Source organism: Tauraco erythrolophus, chromosome 5 (assembly GCF_009769465.1).
Source record: "Tauraco erythrolophus isolate bTauEry1 chromosome 5, bTauEry1.pri, whole genome shotgun sequence".
Classification (NCBI taxonomy): Eukaryota; Metazoa; Chordata; class Aves; order Musophagiformes; family Musophagidae; genus Tauraco; species Tauraco erythrolophus.
The window spans coordinates 21,979,003-21,998,615 of record NC_141469.1 but is presented as its reverse complement, the minus strand read 5'-3'; the positions used below and the strand labels follow the sequence as shown (position 1 = coordinate 21,998,615).

The following is a 19,613-nucleotide window of genomic DNA, read 5'->3' as shown; positions in this document are numbered from 1 at the left end:
ATGTAGTGGTGCCTGCAGCTGGTGATTCCTCCCCAGGGGCAGGACTTGGCGTTTGTTGACCTTCATGAGGTTCCTGTTGGGCCATTTCTCCAGCCTGCCCAGGTCCCTCAGAATGGCAACATACCCCTCTGGTCTGTGAGTTGCTTCTTCCAGTTTTACATCATCTGAAACTTGCTGAGGGTCCACTCTGTCTCCACATTCCTGTCATTAATGAAGAGGCTAAACAGTACATGGCCCCAGTATTGACCCATGGGGTTATACTGCTACTCTGGATCATCTTCATTGTGTTGCAAAATATTTTAGCAGCAACATCTGCTTTGTTCTTGTTTGTGTTAGCTGTGGGGTTTTGTTGGGGTAAGGAGAAGACTGTATGTACAGTTACATGGCATGATGCATTTAAGGATGTGCTGCACAGCATATCTGTATGCTGCAGACTGTAAATTTTCACTCCTGTGCCTGTTTTGAGCACGACTATCTGGTCAGTGTATGTGGCACTGAGTAGTGGCCAGCTTGGGAGATACTAGATGGAGAGGTTGACTCCTCCACTTCTTTTTTTTTGGCTTCTACCAATGGCTCTGGAAGCATGTGAACAAAAGTACTATGCCTCCTTTCAGCTTTGAATTTATCTGGCTTAAGATTGCTGTGATTTTATGATATTAGGATTTTCTTCCTTGAATTAAACAGTTCCTTGGGGCGTTTTTTATTTAAGAAGAATATACTCACATCTAGTAATTAAATTGCCTCTCAATCTCCCTCTGGATAAGCGAAGTGGGGAGACATTTCAGTGTCCTGGCACATCCAAGGCACTCTGTCCAGCTCAGGATCTTTCGTAGTCATTTTATTTGACTGGGACTTGCGTAGCTCCTGCGGCTTGCGTATTCAGTGCTCTGGTGTTGGTATTTCCCTCACATGTGAGTTACCAAATAAAGGTGACCCACATTGTTGTGGTTTCAGATACTTTGGTTTCCCCCTTTAGAGTCAGTGCTTTGCTAAAGGTCAGAGAGAATCAACCAGAGACTGAGAGCAGATGACTTCATTGAGCTTTCTGTCTCTCATTATAAATAGTAAATCCGATGTACATCTACTCCATTACTCTGAGTGTGTCCTCTCCCCCCACCCTCTGCCTGTCGCAAAGGATTAGACGTGCCGAAACACCATTGTAGGCACAGCAGAAGGCAGATAGAACGTTTGCGGTGGCTTTATGTTCACATCTTCTGATTCGTGTGAGTTTGTGTCTGCCCCCTTATTTCGACACTTTTCCTAACAATAGTACATATGGTATAAACGTTCAGAAACTTCCTGCAAAGCAAGTGTGACTGGGGTGTATCGTTAGATTCTGCCTTTTTTAAACAGTGTTGTTTACAGGCATTGTAAAGATGATTCATCTCTGTCCTAATGTTAACCAGCTTGGATGGGATGAAATTTATCTCGCTGCGTTCTAGCGAGCATTCCTACCCTACACATGGTGCAAATCAACTGTCCTTCCAACTTGAAAGAGCTTGAGAGAGTAGGGCCTGCTGACGCATCGCTTTTGTTCTTGGGGGAATCGTTTCCATTGTGCTCGCAAAAAGAGGAGGGAGGTTGAAAGCTCTGCTCGTGGCCAGTTCTCTCCATACTTGCCTCGGTTGGGGGCATTCGTGTTTGTTGTAGCTCTTCTGGCTTGCCTGGCTTTGGGTTGCTCCTTACGTTTCCTGGCCCTTCTGGAGGCTGAACGCTAATTTGTTCAAGCTCTCCCTCTTAATGTCTTTTATCATCTGAAATTTGTTCTTTAATAGGGACATTATAACCAAGTCGTTCCATTATATGTCAATTAGGGTAATTATTCTTCGTTTCCTTCAGAATATTGTCTGGCACAGAATAGCTATATTCCACTCTGGAGATGGCTGTGGCTTTATGGTGGCTCCATTTTTCCAGTAATATATAGTCTAAAAGTGTTTTGTTGTCATAAGTGCACGCTTAAGAAAGCTTTAGAGTATTCTATAACTGAAGAGCTGATCTTGTACAAATGAAGGAAAACAGAATTCATCTGTTGCTGTCAGTGAAAGTTGAGTTGGGTTCTTTGAAATTCTTGTAAAACCCTGGGAAGGTTTAGTACCCGGAGTCAGAGACACTATTTGTTTCAGCTTAGGGCTTAGTACAGCGTTGGTTAAGATAAGGTGGTTTCCAAAGAGCTTCAGCTATTCTGTGGGTTGGACCTGTAGAAAACAGGGCTTCAGGGGATCTCAAGAAGCCATCTACTCAGTCTTCTCTCCCTATCTGAGGAAGTATTTGGTCTCTATAGCAGCAAATGCATCTAAGCTGCTCCTGTTTGATATTTTTCTAACTTATTCTTAGAAATGATCGATTTAAAGAAATTCCATAAAGCCTTGATGATCCCTTTTGGTTTTCTGCCACCCATACAGTTAGAAAACTCTGTCTAATGTTTAACCTAATTCTCCTGGGCAATTTAAGCCCATTACTAGTTTTCCTCTCTTCAATAGACACAAATATTTGCCTGGGAATGAGAGTCTGGTCCTCCTCTGGTAGTCATATATCCCAAATGCTCTTGCCTTGTATCCGTCTTTCCTCCCTAATGATCTTGCTGTTACTGTGTCTCGTGTCCTCCAGATGAGTCTGCCAGAGTAGGCATCTCTAGCTAGAAAGAGGATGGGCTTTCAGTTATGGCACTGCAGTCCAGACGTGAGCAGCAATGTGGGACGAGGTTGATATTTGTTGGCAAGAAGGGGTTTACTCATCCGAAACTTGGCATTAAGAGTCCCAAACCTCAGCCTTGAATCAGTTGGGACAACAGAGACTGAAGGGAGGGTTAGTGACTTTCTTTTTATGGAGGTCTGTTGGTCGGTTTAGTTGGAGTGCAGCATGGTGCTTGTGTTGAGTGGCTCCAGTGCAGTGGGGCTAGCTCAGCTGTTTCTGATTTTTATAACAAACGCGTGCTGTATATTGAGCTCCCAGGTCCTAACAGATATGCTCCAAGCTTCTGCATCTAAGTTCTGTTCTTAGAGCTGGTCCTGACCTGTTGTTTTGCCTTAAAGTCACTTCACTTCCCTCCTCAACTGAACCACGATCTGTAGAGTACCTTTCTGATTAAGCTTTTGTGAAGGTTAGTTTGAAAATTTGTCACTTTCAGCCTGCTGTGCATCGCTATTATGTCTTATTTTATCTATATGGGTCCCGAGGTGGAGTATATGCCTGGAGAAATGAAATGATGGAGAACTACAAGAGTAGAGTAAAATGCATTAAATGTATTCTTTTTCCAGTTTTATCTTTTGGGGAAGCCCTTTCACGTACATTCATCAAGTCAAATTGATTTCTGAGCATGTCTCCTACAGAACCTTTCAGCTTTTTGGCACGTGTATCTGTGGGTTTGTGACCTGAGTCTTCTCAAACCGAACAAAAGTGCTTCTTATTCTTAAACTGTGCTAACCCACGCAGGGAGCGACTCAGCCACAGAAACAGAGGTATCTGGTGCCGCTTGCAATGCCGTGATGTATGTTGTCTGGCCTCCAGCTGCTTCTACAAAAAGGCTGGAGAAGGCTGGTCCTTTTGTAGGTCCTATGCCAAGTTGACATGCCCTGGGCAGGTATCTCAAAGGATGCCAGGCATCTATATTTAGGCAGCTGAAGCCTACACATTTTCTAATCTGAGACTTGCATGTGACTTTTGGAAAGCAATTATTAGACTGTAAATGAGAGCGAGCATCCTGGCTCGGGCTGTGCTGATGGGAGAAGTTGGGTCAGCAAGATGCTTGTCTCTGCCAGAAGTCCCTGTTGCATTCCAGTTGTCTTCTGGAGCCATTTGTATGATTACTCCTAATCTGGTTTGATTAAATTGGTCAAGGTTGTAAAACCCAGTTAAAAGTAGCCTAGCTCTTTTTGGGGGTGCTGGTGTTGTGGGACACGTGGACTGGAACAAGGTTGCCCAGAGAAGTTGTGGCTGCCCCATCCCTGGAAGTGTTAAAGGCCAGGTTGGATGAGGCTTTGAGCAACCTGGTGTAGTGGAGGGTGTCCCTGGCCATGGCAGGGGGGTTGGAACTAGATCATCTTTGAGGTCCCTTCCAACCCAAACCATTCTATGATTCTGTGTGAGGCAGGGAGGCACAACTTGTTGGCGGGACTGGAGTAGGAGCTGGCACAGAGCTATTTTCCACTGACAAAGCTGTATGCAGAGCACAAATCTGCCTGCTGCTGAAAGTCAAGAACTTCTCAACACAATGAATTGGCAGCGAAGAGCTGAATTGTGCCATCTCGTTCAACTTTTGCCTGTGAGTGAGACCTTGAGTTGACCTTGGTAATGAACTGTGCTCTCCTGCAAGAGGAAAGGAGCTGGAAGCTGGTGCTGCTGGACAGGGACGTCCGTGCTGAGTGGTGTTTTCTCATATGCCGTGCTGCCCGCGGAGGTGGTGGAGGCGGCGAAGCTGCTGCTTTGGTCTTAAAGCCCCATAGATGAGCAAGGCGTGAGCCCGTGCGTCGTGCTTGCTGGTGTTGCTGCCCCAGTCCCCTTGCGAAGGCGCCGCACCAGTACACGTGCTTCGAGTGTGGAAGTTCTCCATCGTGCTGCTGTTGGTTTTGGTGCACTTTGTGTGGTTTTACAGAATCACAGAGTGGTTTGGGTCGTACCGTGTAATGCAGCAATTTAATACCACGCGTGTCGTGAGGGTTCGTCGTGCCTCTGTTGGATGTTCTGACATTGCTTCACAGCAGAAAGGAGGGTTGGAGACTTAGAGCCAAGAATGCACAAAAAAAAAAAAATCAACTTGTTTAAACAATGCATAAGGCAACAAAATGAACTTTGTTAGTAGGGAAAAAACTTTTATTGGACAATAACACAGCAAGTACAGACATTAAAATTTTTCAGTGGTAATCTAATCTGCTTTTATAGATGCAATGGCTAAAATATTAATTCTGTAAAGTTTATAAAAACAATATTCTGTTATCACTAATCTGATGTGTGGATGCTTTGGGGAGGGTGCCTTTCTTCTTCGTTGTCCAGTGTTTGCTTTTTCCTCTTTCTTGGGCTGCTGATAGGGTAAATAGCACAGCGAGAGAAGAGTGGCGTCGGGTGGAGAGTGCTTGTCCCCAAAACTGTCACCCTTGTGATGGAGGTGGTCGTCATCTCGCAGTGCCTGGGGAGTGGGGAGTGAGCCATGGCCAAACTGCACTCTTTGGTGTTCTCTCTGAAAAAGACAGAGCGATGTGTGTGGTTTTTAACTTGATGTCATGGCTTTTACACTGAATAGTGAGAGAGTATTAAAAAGCTTTTTAAGAATGGGATAGTTGGCACCAAAAATATTGGTGCCGTATATCTAGTTTCAGAACCACTTCTTCCGTTCTTTCTCCTACAATCTGTACATATATACAGAAATGCAGAAGTTGACCCTTTCTGGAATTTGAAGGTTCAGGTAGACTTTTCAGTTCAGTAGTGGCTTTTTGGGGTGGTTTATGCCTCTTGCTTTGTCCTGGTGTTCCAATCTTCGAGTTTTTCATTGCTACACTGATGTTGGGACAGGTAGTCTTTTGTTCTTCAAATGTAATATCTGGGCTCAGGTGTGAGCAGAGCTCACTGTTGCTGTGGTGCTGATAAAGGCCGTCATAGGAAAGATACTTTGCAGCAAACGAGGGTTTTACATGTTAATAATATCCTTACTTTGCTTTCGCACGATGTTTTTTTTCTGTTTTCATGATATTATACTCGCATACCGCCTGTCACTTGCAGTGGTGGCTTCCAGGGCGCTGCTGTGGCACGTGTCTCTGCATCTACGTGATAAATCGTGGTTTAATTTGGCTTTTTATCAGCCTACTTGGCTGTGTTCTGTTAGTCGTCTGGAGTTTACAGTGTATTTCTCCGGTGAGGCTGAAACAGCTCTTGTGTTGGGTGCGGGAGGTGTGAGGTTGGACTGATGCTCCTGTCTATGCTGTGCTCTGGTCTCTGGCAGTTCACTGTGGAATAGGGAGAACGGCTGAGGTTCTGTACATTCGAGTGTTTGACCTTGCTTTAAAAAAAAAAATAAAAACAAGCAGCCAGAAGGTATTTTAACTGTTGCTGAACTGCTCTCCCACCCCAGATTGGCAGTACTGCCCGAGAACCTGGGGTCCTGCAGCCCGTTGCCCCCAAGGCAGTACCAAATCCTCTCTCCATCCCTGAACAAACATGCGTTCCAACTTATTTTTAAATTCTGATGCACAGGGTTTCCAGTGTCCCAGAATACTTTCTTCCAGGGCTTTGACTATCTCCAGTTGTTTCTTCACAAAATTGACTCTAGTTCTTTGCAAATTGATCTGCTTTCGTCCTTCCGTAACAGCTTTGCAGCACTTTTCACCTTCCTCCCTCTTTAACACAGCAGAGGACTTCTTCCATGGCTCTGAGCTCCCCGTGTCCTCGCCAGCCCTTTCTCTTCAAATCTAAACCCAATTCCTTTGGCTCTTCATGGATCAATGAATAAGGTGCCATGGCAGGTGGCATGTCTCTTGCCGGCTCTCCTGCCTCCCCTCTGATCCCATTGTACTTGTGCTGCTGACTTTAACGTTTCCTTGGACCACTACCATGGGCTTGCCTTTATTGACCTTCATCCTTCCTGACTTCTGGAAACACTTCCAGTTTCTCGAGGTCTTTGGCTGCCGCTTTCCAGAAGGCTCATGACTCCCTTCACTTTGGTGTTACCAGCATATTTCGAAAGTACAGCTTGCATTATATTTTCCAATTTGCTAATAAAACCGCTGAAGAAAACCAGGCCCAGAACAAACGCGGGTGGAAGCCCTGTTGAAAAGCTCCTTCTGGTTGAGCTCAGTCATTGACAAGTAACATCAGTTTTCGGATGGTTTTTGAGCAGCATACGCATGTGGTTTATGGTAATTTTCTGTGCAGTGTTCCTTCTGGAGCACTTGTGAGAATCCCCACCAGGGCCATGCCAGGACCTCACTGAAATCAAGGTGTTCCCAGCTATGAAACCAGAGTTATCTTGCCAAACAGTAAAGTTTATTGGTGCTCTTCAGAAACTGCTGTGTTTTCTACTCCAAGACCTTGTGATAATGGGATATTGCTGATATTTTGCTGAATTTTATAGTGATTGGAATGATTTCTGTTGTAGACTGAAAATGCAGTGGTGGTGCCTGCAATATACGTGGGTCTAAGTGGGAAAAGTACATGTGGGAATGCTTTCCAAACTGTAATAATGAAAAATATCTATGATTAAACATTTTATACCTCTCCAAAAAGGGAAAAAAAGTTTCTGCTTTTTCTATATGTGTGTTATAAATGTAAATCTACGTGGGTGATGTGGCAAAACAGAGTGGGCTTAAATTCTGTTAAATTACCGGAATGAAAACAAGAAACAAATCCTACATTTGCTCTTTCACTGAGATAATTTCAGGTGTAATACACCGAGTAGGTGGGGTGTCTTTGGAGAACGACTTGCTAACGGCGTGTCGGTGTGCGGATAAACTTTGTGAAGCACGAGGCTTGAAGCTATGAACTCTCGACAGTTAGGTATTAAACAGGTATTAATCTTGCAAACTTTCTTTGACCTTTTCTCCGCGGAACTGTTGCACCACTCCTGAAATTCTTTTTTTTTTTTTTTTTTTGCATTGCTCAGTAGTTAATTTGTTTATTACAAAAGTTAGAATAAGATTAAACAAACTGCTAATGCTTTTATGTAGCTTAATGAAAAGAAAATGTTTCTGAGGGTTTAAAACCACTACAGAAGTTTAAAGGGGAAAAAAAAAAAATAAAATTGAAGTCCACAGCAGACTCAGGAATTTGTTCCACTTATTAATTGAAAACAAAAGCAAGTCACTTCTGTTCCACTGTCCCCAGAATGTCCTCCTTGCATTGTTCCAGATCTCTTTCATTTTGCCCCCCGAGATTTCCCTCCTCTGTACTTTCAGCTGAATTTATTTAGATTACTTCTGAGTCCCCGTCCTGCAGGCAACTCTTGTTGGGAATGAAGTTGCAGGGTCACCCTCATGGCTTGGCCTTCTCCGAGACTGCCTGAAGCCCTCTTGCTAACCAGTTGAGCATGAGATGTAAGAAGGACCTGCAAAACTAGTTCTGAAATATTTTCTAACATTAATTTATACATATGCAATAACTTTAAGCTCCTCTGGCATTTTTTCAGCGTGTTTATGGTGTCTGGTGTAGGACCTGCCAGCCTGAGAACAACCAGATGAAGTGTCTAAAGCACGGCTGGAGAGAACATAATGTGGGTTGTGCTGGTGCTTGGTGGCAGGACCCAAGATGTCCTGCCTCTGACCATGTTTAGGAAAACTTGTAGCTGAGCTTGTTGACTCTTTCAGTCTTCTCTTGGGTTGTATTTCCCAAACCTCTGCTCTTTCCGCAATTTTTGTTTTTGTGGGTGACGTGCTCAAGACCACAGTAGAGTATCCGGTGCTGGGTAGAGGCAGAGCCGAGTGAGGCTCTGGGACATGGTGGGGAGGATGAAGGTGTGAAAGGTTCTACATCAACACGTCATGCTTCTACGTGGGCTGCTGCTCACTTTCTGCTGCTGGAAAATAGAAAAGGCCCCTGAGCCATCGGCTGTGCTGTGAGTCCGCGCCTGCAGCAGCCCCGTTATTAATAGTTTGGTCGCTCCTATTTTGGGGATAAACTTTGCAATAATGCAAGGCTGCAGATGGGAACTCTGGATGCGTTTGCCTGTTATGGCTTTCCTGGAAAGATTTTTCCAGTTGACCTTTTGGGAAAAAAAAAAAAGAAGTGGATTTCTTTTTTTTTTTTAATGAAGGCAGAAATTGTGAAACTTAACAATACAATCCAGGAACTTTTAAAAGTCATCTTAAATGGTTTTGTTTAGTGAGTGTACTTAAATATAAACCAGACAGATCAGTCACTGAGTGTAGTCTTCAATCAGAGAATTACAGCCTGCTCCAGAGTTGCAAGATAAGTGCATGTGGGACAGACCTCTCTTTCTCAGACTTTTTTAATGAAAAGGCTTTTTGCAGAGGAAGCTTATTACTAAAGCTATCTGACCAGCAGTTTTTTGTAGCAAAGAAGAAACAAGTAGCCTCAAGGATCATTTTCTGTAGCATTGTCGCAGTGCTTTGTTCCTTGTAACCAAGGGAATGAACAACCCAAAGCAAATCTCATTTTCATTTTTGTTTTGTTTTATTTTTGCATTGTGCGCTGTCCTGATTATTAATGGGTATAAATATACATGTGAGATTTCTTTTTTCTTTCTGGAGACTTCTGAACTGTTAGTTACTTCAGGACAATTAACGGAAGATCCAGATCGGGCTATAATTAGCATTCGAACTAGGAGAGATGTTACTAGAAGCAGAGTGCATAAGCAGAATAAACGAGGTAGAGGGGAGCAGCTGGAGAGACCTGGAGATCCAGAGCAAGGCAGTGGGTGTCCCGAAGGTTTGGTAGGCAAGAAGTGGGGAGTATAACGCCCCAGATGTTGTGATCCTGAAAAGGAAGAAATACAAAAGGAAGCTGCTCGGTTGAGTGGATCAAGCAAGAACCAGAGTTGGTCTTGAGAAAGCTGGCAATTGCTAGGTAGATAACAGTGCACGTGCGTCAAGGATATAGGATCACAAGGATTATTTTCCAAGAGTGATGCTGTAGCTTGTGCAGATGAAGAAACAGCTGAGGGAGCTAGACCCCTACCAGAGCCAGAAAACCAAAGACGATGATGGTAATTTGAGACTTGAAGGATGTTTTTGACGTGATTGCAGGGGAGAGATTTGTTCTTTGTAGAATTAGACTTAGTCCCTATGTTGTTAATTTTGAGCTAAGAGTCACTGCATAGTACCTGTAGCCTGCTTATATGATGATGTTCAATACAGAGCAAGAACTTGTCATTCTGTAACTTTTGGAGTTGACATCCTGCAGCTTCGGAGTATGTTGTGGTTTGGTCCGGCATTTGTTTGGCTGTTGCCTGTTTGCTTGTGTCTTAGGGGGAGGATGGAAGTGAAGGATGCTGGTTCTGCATTGGAGGAAGGGTTGTGGATGAATAGGAGAGCTCCAAAAAAAAGGAAGATACAGAGTTTTTTTAAGTATAACCTTAGAGCTGACCCCTAAGATGCTGGGGTTTTGTTGCTGCCTGCAACCAACTGTATTTTTTTACGCTGGGGTTTGGCTAAAAAAAACCCCAAACAAACAAAAAAACCACCCAAACCGCCCCAAAATTCAAAGGATTTCAGTCGTCAGACCTCTGTCTTAGGTTAGCCGTCTCCAAAAGAAACTTCACCTAGAGCTTGTAAGTACTTACGAGATTTTATTTTTTTTCCCCATTGATAAGATGCCTCTGTAAATGCCGATGGTATTTTCCTTTGAATGCAAACACATTTATTTGGCACCCATAAGTACTGTTGGGTTGGTTTTGGTGGGTGATGGGTTTTTTTTTTTAATTTATACTTGAATGAAAACACAACTTGGCTAGCTCTATTTGCTTATTGTATGTGAATTGTCGTCTTTAGGAGTTCATTCGAGTGGAGGTTTCTTGCCGAGTTTCATGAGAGCCCCTGCAAGGAGGCTGTGCAGCACTAGATGGCACTCTGTCTCCAACTTTCCCGTTTTACCAGCAAAACTCTGCTCACCCGTAAGGAAAAACCGCTAGTATCATGCTAGCAATGGTATTCGTGTAATTTTAGGAAGTTATTTCTCTTTTCCACCTTCAGCACCAACCAGCTTCTACCTTGGAATAAAGGCGGCGCAATGGTCACCTTTGAAGACTTCTACTCTTGGTGACTGTGTTTTTTTACCTCGAGTTTTTAATAAGCTTATAAAGATTTGACACTTTTGTTTCGCCTTTGAGAATGATTTACTGAAACTGGATAATTAAAATTGCTAGGGCAGATTTTAAAGAATGATAATTAAATAGATTTCCTCCAGCTTTTAGTCCCGTCTTGATATTTTTTGTATTACTTTGGGACCTTTATGGGTTGTGGAGGTGGGATTCTCCAAAGTGACTTGTGAGCACAGATCACACCAAAGGATCACATTGCTTTCTGCAGGCAGAAAGATTTAACTTGTCCAGTTGAATTGATCTGGTTCTGGTTCTTTCTTAAGTGTTGCTTGTCACTGCTGTGATTAGTAATTTTTTTTTTTTTTATTTAATTCGTAGTGTGTTACAGCTCTGTCATTGCCCATCTTTTATCTCCAATTGCTGCATGGATTCCAGTGTATATAATTAATTTAGTCTTACTTTCTGACACAGTACAAGCTCAGAATCCATAAATCTCACTGTGTAGTTATTTTTTTCAGAATGGGGAGAGAATTCAGGTTTAGGAGTTAGCACTGTTCTTAAAAATACTAAAGCCTTGCAACGACAAGTCTAAGGGTTGGATTTCCACACTATATATAAAAATACACATTTGCTATAAAAAACCCCAAGAAAACAACCCCCTGAAAATCTCATACCATTTCAGGGTGTGACACAATCAATGTGACAATGTTAAATTTAACACTGGTGGTTTTGTTTGGTTGTACCAAAGATTACCTATTACCTGCAGCATGCACAAGTGTTCACTATGTCTTGGATTGAGGTGTCCCCATCAGTTTGGGTAGTCTTCAGCTGTATTGACCTTTGAGTAACAGGGCTGTGCTGGCGAAGTTGAGGATGGGAAGGGAACTGGATTTTGGCAGCTGTCGAGATGATGCTTTTCCATTATAGCTTTTACCCTCAAAGCCCAAAGAACATCCAGAAAATTGTCCAAGAGGAGCACTCAGCGTTACAGCATAAGACAGCAAATAGTAGTTAGAGATGGCTGAGCTCAAAGAGCGTGAAGACTGTGTTTCAGATCATTCAGCGCTGGGTTGGCCGTGTTGTGGTCTCTGAGGGAACATCAAGCTGGTGTTTGACAAGTGGAAAAAGAAAAAGAGGGGCTGGAATAGAAAGATTTTCAAACCCAGGTTTGGTGCCTGGTGTATGCAGATAAAAAGCAGAACTATCCCTTTATCACAGGAGAGGTTTTTTTAAAGCTTGTGTTTTGAATATTTCTTGTAATGACAGTGACAGATATGAGAATCTTGACCAATATTGGCATCTCCTTTTTAGGTCTGTCTACGATGGAGAAGAACATGGACGTTTCATGGAGAAACTGGAAGCACGAATCAGAAACCATGATCGTGAGATTGAGAAAATGTGCAACTTCCATTACCAGGGTTTTGTGGACTCCATCACGGAGCTGCTGAAAGTTAGAGGAGAAGCTCAAAAATTGAAGGTAAGAGAAAGCTATCTAGACATGGTGCTGGGCAACTCGCTTTATGTGGCCCTGCTTGCACAGGGAACTTGGACCAGATGACCCAACCTCAAACACTCTGAGATTCTGTGAAACCTCGTGAATGTCTCCTTTTCTCCTTTTGTCTAGAGCATTTCTCCTTTGTTCTAAAAAAGAGAAAAATAAAGAATATATATATATTTCTTCATTATTCCTGTAGCAATAGGTCAGTCATTTGAAGTTCGACAGTTATTTGGGCAGACAGGAACAGTGTGGTACGTTAAAAGCACAAGAAAGCTTGAAGCTAAGCCTGTTTTGTGTTGGGAAATGTGTGATTTTCCTGCAATAACTTATAGTAATTTCTTAAGCAAAAATAATCTCTACAGTCAGAAGTGTGTCTGCTGGAGCAGCATATATTGTGCCTCATCTGACAGTGAATTCTCATTACAGGTAGCATTATGTCTGAGACAAATCAGTAAAGGTTCGGCTCTGCGCTTGTGAGATGTCTGCCCAGTGTTGGCAAGTGAAATGTTGGTGTTTAAAAAGCAAACGAACATCAGAGCGTTGCAAGGTGTTCAGCTGTAAGCAGGAATGGTCGTGAAAAATAACTACTGATTTCGCTAAATAGTGAAAGACTGTGTGAACAAAGGCACAGCTCGATTCTGCTTCAGTAGCATCTCCAGGTTTGGTTGGCTTTGCTAGGAGGTGAAACTATTAGAGCTGGGAATGGAGAACGTAAAATCGTTTCAGCTGGGAATGGGCTTTCCAAGTATTGTGGTCTTTAAAGCTGTGTGGAAAGATGAGAGAAGGGTGCAATTTACCTATTTCTTGAAAAAATGTATGTGGAAAAACCCATTTGTAGGATCAGGATGTGGATAAGTGGTGGGAAGGAAACTCAGCAGGTTTCTGGGGAGAAAAAGGGGGTTGGAGGTGTTCCTACGCATAGGGATGAGGTGGGCTCGCAGTTTAAGCTTGGCTGCTGTGCCTTACAATACAAGTATTCCACAATTTGGAGCATATAAGAAAGCACAGCGATGACTTAATTGGGGTTAGAGAACCTTTGTTGTTTTCTTGCACAAGTTAGAACAGAGGCAGGGAGGACTGCTGTGCCATCGCTTGCTGCAGCAACAAGGTGTGACCTTGATTTGAAAACCAAAAGCAACCTCCCAGAACAGTCACTTAGTGAATGAGACGGAGCTGAGCGGCACCCAAAAAGGTGTGGACCGTCTCCAGAGCCCAGCACAACAAGTCTTTCTGGCTGAGTGGAGTCTGACCTGTTGAGAAGGACCTTTCTGGGAGTTTAGAAACGTGGGGGACGGTTCAACAGGCATTAGAAAAGATGAAGTTGTAAATAAAGAGAGGGGGATTTCTGGAAAAGAAGGAAGAACTTTAACTTCAGTGTGCTGGCTGCTGATTTTCATGCTTTTATTTATTAATTTAAAGCTACCTCTGGCATTTCCTAGCAGGCTTCTGGCTTTACACACACAGGTCTCCATCCCACAAACGGACGTGTGCTCACAGGGACACCTTTGTGGAGGGGTGTTCTGACTCCAGAAACACCCATGGTTGATGAACCGCTGGTTCATCCAGCGGTTGATTGCAGGATGAGGCCATTGGAAACACCATGACAGAAGTATTTTTTTTTTTTTTTTAAAGCTATTGTTTCTAGCCAAGAATTCCACATTGTTTGCAAAGGCTTGTTGCTGTTTCCCATTCTACAAACAGCTGCTTTGTTGGTGGCGCACTGTGAAGTCCATCTCTGTACCCTCAGGATCTCTCTTGATTTCCATTACTATGGGATCTGTAAAGCGGCACATGGGAAAAATATACACAGAAGCTTATTTGGGAAATAGTGAGTCCTTTTTGTAAGGGTTTCCCCAGGGAATCATCTGTGGGTCCAGTGATGAGAGTGTGTTTTGTTCCAGCTATTCATTCTCTATTTGATCTTGGTCTTTTTCTCAATAGCGCTGGTCTTTGAACATACGTGCAACCAGCAATAAAATAAATGCCCTCTGTATTGCGTCTCTAGTATGTATCTTCACTTGTGTGCCTTAGCTTTGGGGTATTTTGGATAACATCACGCTTGCAGAAATACCAGCGTTCATTGTTTTAAGAGTGCACGTGCTAAATATGAGCTGGGTGCGTCGTCTTCCCCTGTTCATGTGTAGCACAGCTGCCATCCTCTGTCGGTGCTGTGATGCCGTGTTTCAGGTGGCCCTAAGTGAACCAGAACCTGATCAGGACTGTATTGCTGACCACCTTGTCCTGTTTTTGTGCCCTGCCAAGGGCGAGCACTAAATCGGAAACTTCATCTTGATCAGCAGAGGAGCTCCTCTGCAAAGCATTTCTGCACTAGGCAACGTTGCGTAGTTTCCAAGAGGTGCTGGGTCACTCGTTAATAATGTACATGTGGACAAAAAAGTAAGTAAAAAATCCATATTTGAAAAGACATGGGATACATTTTCAAAAAGGCATCTCCTTAATTTGGGTGATATTTATACCATGATATTTTTTAACCCAAAACTTTTTGCATTTGCTTATTCTTTTTTTAGCTATATGGCTTCACCATGGCGATTCTCTTTACTTCTTAATTTCTTACACGATTTCCAAGGAAAATCTTGTTGCTTTGATTTTTTTTTTTTTTGTTGTTGCTGTTCCACATCTTCAACGTTTCTGTATCTTGTACTGCAGAAATGTGCTTCCTCATTGGGCAGTGAGCAGTGTGGTGTTGACCTATTCTCAAACCTGTACATGCACAGTACTGCTGGGTCTTGGAAACCATGTGCCATTCCGGCTGTTCCATCTCATAAAGGTTCCAGTGGAAATTAAAAGGTCAAAGATAGATTATACGTTAGGATGGTTCAATTTGGAAGACACAACTCAAGGTGCGAAGGGGAAAGGAGGACAGAATCACAGGGCTGGTGGCAACCTCAAGAAGTCATCTGGTCCGTCTTTCTTCTCTTAAGCAAGTTCTTCAGCTGTGTCATTCCTGATGGATTTTTATCTAACCTTTTCTAATATTAGCCCTCTCCCAGGTGCTGCTGTCCTTCCTTCTCTAGGAAACTCAGGTTACATGGTTGAAAAGGCTTTTTTAAGTCTACTACTTTTCGACCCGTCAGGCACCAAAGAAGGATCGTTCCTTCTTGTTTTTGCAGCAGTCTTCTATGGGTTGGATGTTGTACAAATGTTCTTCTCTGGTCTTGTCCTCTGTAAGATGAGTAGCCTCAATCCATCCTAGAGGATTGTGCTTTCTAGGCATCTCACTGTTTTTACTTTTCACTCTGAAGCCCTTCCAGTTTGGATTTTTTTTGTGATAAGCATGGTTTCTGAGTTGGGTCAGTCAGTCGCCAATGAACTGGTGTAGAAAGGTTGTTTCAGGTGGGTTACAGGACTTTGTTTGCGCATACTCGTGTGATGCTTGCTTTTTTAGTGACAATGTCACACTGGCTGTTCTTCAGTTTGATGGACTGTGATCACCGGGTCCATTTTCAAAGAGCTACTATAGAGTCGTTTGTCACCTTGTTTTGAGCAGCTAATTATCTCTGCCCAAATGTAGCACTTCGCACCTACCCCTGTTGAACAGCAGTTAATAAAAAGGCTTTTCTCTGAAAAGGCATCTACGATTCTTAAGCTTCTCTGCCAACGTGCGCAGTACTGCTGCACGCAGTCATGAGATCTATGAAGTTATGCTGGGAGGAGGGAGCAGCAAATGAATAGGAAGCAGTTTATATTGCTTAGTGCATTCAGGTTAAGGCAGATTTAATTAAACTGAGGCAACTGGCTTAAAGCGACAAGTTCCCGTAAGGCTTAGATTAACAGAGAGAGAGAATGGCTGCAGTGGTGTATAACGAACCCAGTCTTTGGGTGCACCTTCCAAATTGGGAGGTTCATGTGTTGCCAACTTGAAGGATCGCTCCACAGTCACCCTCCCTTTCTTAGGGAGGGTGGAAACCAGCGGTAGGTGGGTGTTGGGCAGAGGATGGAGTCAATGCAGCCGCGTGGGGTCACGGTGGTGCCCTTTGGGTCCATTCCCTGGATTCCTCTCCAGCACCCTTTGCTCCTCTCTCTCATCACTCTGACACTCTAAATGATAGCGGAGTGATGTTTAAAACCCCCTGAACCAAAACCTTGCTCGCTACCACATGTTCCGTACGCAGATGAATGAACTAACGACTTGAGTATCCCATAAGCCCCTCGTGTCATCCTATCGTTTCATTCTTCATGTGAGCCCACCTGTTGTCTGTCCCCCCCTTGCTGTGTGTCTGTCTTAGATTATCAAATCTCTTTGTCTGAAAAGCTTCAGCGCGTCTACAGAGAGTCTATGTAAATAATCATTATTTTTTTTTTCTGCTGGATGGATGTAGACCTTAAGAACAAAACAAAACACAGCCCCCCGCCCCCTGAAAGCTCGTAGTGTGTGAGGGCAGAATATACTCTTACTTTCTGCTTTAGCCGGGATTGATATGTAATTTTAATAGAAGACTAGTACAGCCTTGGCATTATTTTAGGAGCAGTTTTAAATTACCCTACATGGATTCCTTTTTCCTGGTGGGATTTTCAGGATATAAGCAAATAAAGTAATCTTTGGAAGAGATGCTGTGCTCCTGCTCGTAAAATCTCAATACATCATAAAGGAAATGAGCAGTTTTTGCAGAGGGCAAGCAGCCAGGAGAGCTGAAGCTACTGCAGAAAGGGAAGCAATATGATGCAGATGCTGCAGAGAAATTGTGTGTGGGGAGATCACGGGACGACTCCTCTTCTTACATCATGGTAAGCTTAAAAACCAGCCTGGCCAGTGTTAAAACAAAAGGGAGCCTGTGAAGCTGGATGGCTTTGCTCGTTGAAGCAACACCAACCTCTCTGTGTGAGACCTCCTGTTGGAACTTGGACCAGTCTGGGAAATAGTTGTTGCCCAGTATCTTTCAATAGTCAGCAGGAAACAAATTGGATCCTGAATCAATTTTGTGTGTATTGATAGAAAGCTCCCCTCCCAGCTGAACTGGTTGCCTCGTGGTATGCTCAGAAAAGGAAAGAGATGGCTGTTATCTTCTGAATTCACCTCCAAGCTTGTCCTGCTTTTCTGTGCTGTTGCTGCTGCTCCGTGCACCACCCATGTTCCGTTGGATAATGGGAGACTGTTGAATGATGTGCCTTCACTGGTGATAAATTAAAAATTCAGCTGGTTTCCGCAATTGTTGAAAAGTTTCAGGAAACAAAGAGCTAAAGTTGATTTGTGTGATCTTATGCTCCTGAATATACTTTCAGAGCTCCATGTCGCAGCTCACGCTGTTGTCCAAGCTCTGTTACTGATTTTGCCCAGAGAACTCCTGAAAACACACAGGAACTAGTTCATAAAATTTGACGATGCCGGCTGAGATCCAGCAGCAGCTTCCACTGTACAGTAAGCCTGAGTAAAACTAGAAACCTCTGAGACATCTTACAGAGACGAGTCTGGGAATTAATATTTACAACTTTAGTAGCTGTGAAAAGAGTATTCTATGGAAAAAAAAAAAAAAAATAGTAGTTTTATGGCATGTTAGTCTCAGACTGACGTGAGGCACCTGAACTCTGAGCAGTCCTCTGCTGGTATTTACCTTTATAATTGGCTTCTTTTGCTGAAGACCTGAAGCTGGACATGTGTACTTGAAAGCTTGTGTAGTTTTTTTTCAGCTATCCCAGCTGGTCTGTAGAAGATGGTATCTGTTTACAAACCTTCTCCTGTCTGAACTTGAATGAGTATTCAGGAGAATTCCCAAAGTCATCTTTCTGCTTGTTGTCTAAATAATGTGCAAGCTGCTTATTTTCTATCCTAACGAGTCTGAAGTTCAGCTTTGATCCCATGTGTGTTTTCACTGAGTCAGACTGATGCCGAGACCCGTAAAGGGCTGAACTGCTGTGATGTTGCTGGTCCAGGGAACCTACGAGTTTCCAAAATGGGAAATTTCTCAACTCTGAGCCCCAGCTCGATAGGATAATACCGGAAGATGGTTTAGTAAAGAAAATACGTACCTTTTTTATTCCAGGTATATACCTAGTATATAAAAATACCTTTTTATATCAGCCAGGAAGAGGGATCCAGCAGGAGATGCATCTGAAGATCTAAAAGAAAATATTTGAACTTTATAGGTAAAGTCCACTTCGAAGAGTTCCGTTCTTGCTGTGATATTCCGGGGTTAAAACCCAACTGTCATCTATTTGGTGTTGGGGAGGGGAAATTCAATTCCATGAGGTTTATGTCCTACCTCTACCACTCAGGTAAAATAGCTTTTAAGATGAGGACCCATGTGAGCGTCTCCTACAAAATTCGATCTGTTAAGACTGCAGCTTTTTGAGGCTGCCATGCAACAGTATTAACTCCTGTCGCCTTTTCTTTTTCTCTGGTAACAGGGAAGAAAACCCTTTTGTGGCACCCTTGGCATTTGCTGTGTGTCTGTTGGTGTCCTGTGCGCCAGAATGGCGGGGGCTGTTAAATCAGCTAATAAACTGCTTTATGCTGTGCAAGAGGGGATTGTGTGAACAGCGATGGTGTTTATGTGCAATTTATTTTTTTGTGAAAAACATTGTCCTGATTTACGTATAGATGTGCTTTCTCTTTTTTTTTTTCCCCCAACATTGCTGCAGAATCAAGTGACAGACACCAACCGAAAGCTGCAGAATGAAGGAAAAGAAGTAAGTGATGCATTAATCCGGTCTGTTTTTTTTTTTTTGGCTTTTCTATTATTTGGCTGTGCTTGCTAGCAACAAATTACACAGGGCATCAGTAACTGCTCAGCACTAACTCCTAACGTACACGGTGTTGGTATTTAAAGCACGCTTTGGTTCTTTTCCCTGTATTTTGATTTTCTACATGAAAGATGAATTGTCTGCAAGGGTCGGGAGATGATTTTTTTCTTTTTTTACTGATTGTGGGTTGGAAACTAGTGGAAGGCAAAGCCTGGGAAGCAGGAGGCCCTTGAAGCAACAATAATCAATTTGTGGGTTCGCCGTGCAGCTCTGCATGGTGTGAATGGGATTGTTTGTAACAGTACCGCGTCCAAAGAAGTGTGGCCAGCAGGGTGAGGGTGGGGATTCTGCCTCTCCATTCTGCTCTGATGAGACTTCCCCCCTGCAGTACTGTGTCCAGTCCCCAGTAACTCCTCTGGGCAAACCTGTTCCAGTGTTTCACCACCCTCATTGTAAAAATTTCTTCCTTAGATCTCATTGAAATCTCCCCTCTTTCAGTTTAAAGCCGTTGCCCCTTGTCCTGTCACTACACGCCCTTGTCAAAAGCCCCTCTCCAGCTTTCTTGGAGGCCCTTTAGGTACTGGAAGGCTGCTGGAAAGTCTCCCCGGAGCCTTCTCTTCTTCAGGTTGAACAACCCAACTCTGTCATCCTGCCTCTATAGCAGAGGTGCTCCAGCCCTCGGATCATCTCCGTGGCGTCCTCTGGACCTGCTCCAGC

The 19,613-nt window shown here is 43.4% G+C and overlaps 1 protein-coding gene across 6 annotated transcripts in view; it reads left to right on the top strand.

The window, feature by feature from the left end:
* EXOC6B (exocyst complex component 6B) overlaps window positions 1-19,613 on the top strand; it is a 326,648-nt gene that overhangs the window by 43,633 nt on the left and 263,402 nt on the right. For all 6 annotated transcript variants that reach the window (XM_086611376.1, XM_086611377.1, XM_086611374.1 and 3 more), the window contains exons 2-3: window positions 12,011-12,176; window positions 18,795-18,842. In XM_086611376.1, coding sequence (XP_086467502.1) covers window positions 12,011-12,176; window positions 18,795-18,842 — 214 coding nt within the window. The remainder of the gene's footprint in view (window positions 1-12,010; window positions 12,177-18,794; window positions 18,843-19,613) is intronic.